This window comes from Benincasa hispida, chromosome 12 (genome assembly GCF_009727055.1).
Source record: "Benincasa hispida cultivar B227 chromosome 12, ASM972705v1, whole genome shotgun sequence".
In the NCBI taxonomy this organism is placed as follows: Eukaryota; Viridiplantae; Streptophyta; class Magnoliopsida; order Cucurbitales; family Cucurbitaceae; genus Benincasa; species Benincasa hispida.
Window position 1 is genome coordinate 61,258,949 of NC_052360.1, and position 1,498 is coordinate 61,260,446.

A 1,498-nucleotide genomic window follows, 5' to 3' on the forward strand; every position below is an offset into this window, starting at 1 on the left:
ACAAAAGTAAATAAAATAAAAAGGATGGATTTCTCCACTTTCTCTGATCTTTTTGGATTTTGCCCACTANAAAATAAATAAATAATATAACAAATAATAGATTTCTACATTTTCTTAAATCGAGGTAATTTTCAAAACCCACTTAGTACCACTATTTATCGTCAATTTATAGTCGATCTGACCTAAAGAATGAACACTAATAATATCACATATAATTTAACGTATTTATAATATAATTTAGTCATTGACTAAAATTAGACATATTGTAATAAAACTCGCATTACAAACGCAAAATAGTATTTAAACTTTTTCTTTTTTTCTCATTTAAACCCCTCCGACGACCGGAGCAGTGCGGTGCGGAGGAGGGCGGATCATATTCCAAAACCCAACTTCATATTCAAGAACTCTCAACAATCCCACTTCTGCTTTTTTACTCACTTCTCCACTCCCCATTTCCAATCTCCTATCCGCAATCTCCTTCAATCTATTACAGTACTTCCCAAATCCTTCATTCCCCCATCTTCCACAAGCTTCTCTCAATTCCAATGGCGTTTTTGTTCCTTCTTCAGAGCAATACGCAAAGCTCTCATGGTACACCGCTTCTATCCCCCAAAGCGCCGTTATCGCCACCGTGTATTCCACTTCCGGCCTCATCAAACTCTCCAGAAACCTAAATCCAAATCAACAAAAGTAAACAAAACAAAAATTGAAGCAATCTTGCCTGTGATTCGCCCGATTCAGGTCTCGATCTATACCTGGAATAGCCAACCGTGGCTTTCTGAGGAACAATTTCAGTCAAATTGATGTCTCGTTTTAGGGCTTCTTTCTTGAACCACGCGAATTCGTCATTAAGAGATGCTAAACTCCCGAGAATCACTTCCTCATCTGCACGATCGTCCGATTCTTTCCATGCTTTCACTAACACACTTGCGACGAATGCCGCGAATGATCTTAGAAATTCGCACTCCTGTTCCTGAAGAATTTCAAATCGGATTGTGATTTGGATGTGAAATCGATCGGTTTCGAAGACCTAATTTGAGGATTCTGGAAACTTACCAGCCAGATTCTGAAGGCGGAGAGATCGACGGTGCCGTCGCGAATGGTGAGGACGAAAGGATGGCGTGTGGCCTCCGTGTAGATGAGACGGTGCTTTCTGAGCCATGAGTCGGTGGCGGTCATTCCTCCGGCGAGTTGAGCTCTGGTTTTAGGGTCCGCCATTTTTTGCGTTGCTTCGAAATTCAGATTGGAAGAGAGGAAGAAGAACCGAGTGAAATAAAAAGCGTGGGAGAAATTGTACACGTGTGATTAGTTGAAGGGTTTTCTTGCACACGTGGAGTAATGCTTAAGCAGCATCACGTGCTTCGTGGCATCACAATAAATATTTCTAAATTAGAAAAAAAAAAGATTGTGATATTGGAGAAGCTATATATTGGTAGATTTAATTTCAATTACCATTTTCGTCATTTTAGAATTTGATCAATTTTTGTGGCCGTAGTTT

The 1,498-nt window shown here is 39.7% G+C and overlaps 1 protein-coding gene across 1 annotated transcript; it reads right to left on the reverse strand.

Moving 5' to 3' along the window:
- Window positions 1-203: 203 nt before the first annotated feature.
- LOC120067794 (probable bifunctional TENA-E protein) lies at window positions 204-1,287 on the reverse strand. The gene is made up of 3 exons (XM_039019382.1): window positions 1,057-1,287; window positions 756-973; window positions 204-670 (listed from the first exon to the last, which is right to left on the reverse strand). Exons 1-3 carry the CDS (start codon window positions 1,216-1,218, stop codon window positions 325-327), a joined length of 726 nt encoding a protein of 241 aa, XP_038875310.1. The 5' UTR covers window positions 1,219-1,287; the 3' UTR covers window positions 204-324.
- Window positions 1,288-1,498: the final 211 nt, after the last annotated feature.

What these genes read in the sequence shown, in the direction of transcription:
- LOC120067794 (XM_039019382.1), bottom strand. Translation starts at nt 1,218, where the DNA reads ATGGCGGACCCTAAAACCAGAGCTCAACTCGCCGGAGGAATGACCGCC. An exon ending in CCGCCTTCAGAATCTGGCTG is followed by an intron (nt 974 to 1,056) that starts GTAAGTTTCCAG and finishes GAAATTCTTCAG; the next exon opens with GAACAGGAGTGCGAATTTCT. An exon ending in GCCACGGTTGGCTATTCCAG is followed by an intron (nt 671 to 755) that starts GTATAGATCGAG and finishes ATTTGGATTTAG; the next exon opens with GTTTCTGGAGAGTTTGATGA.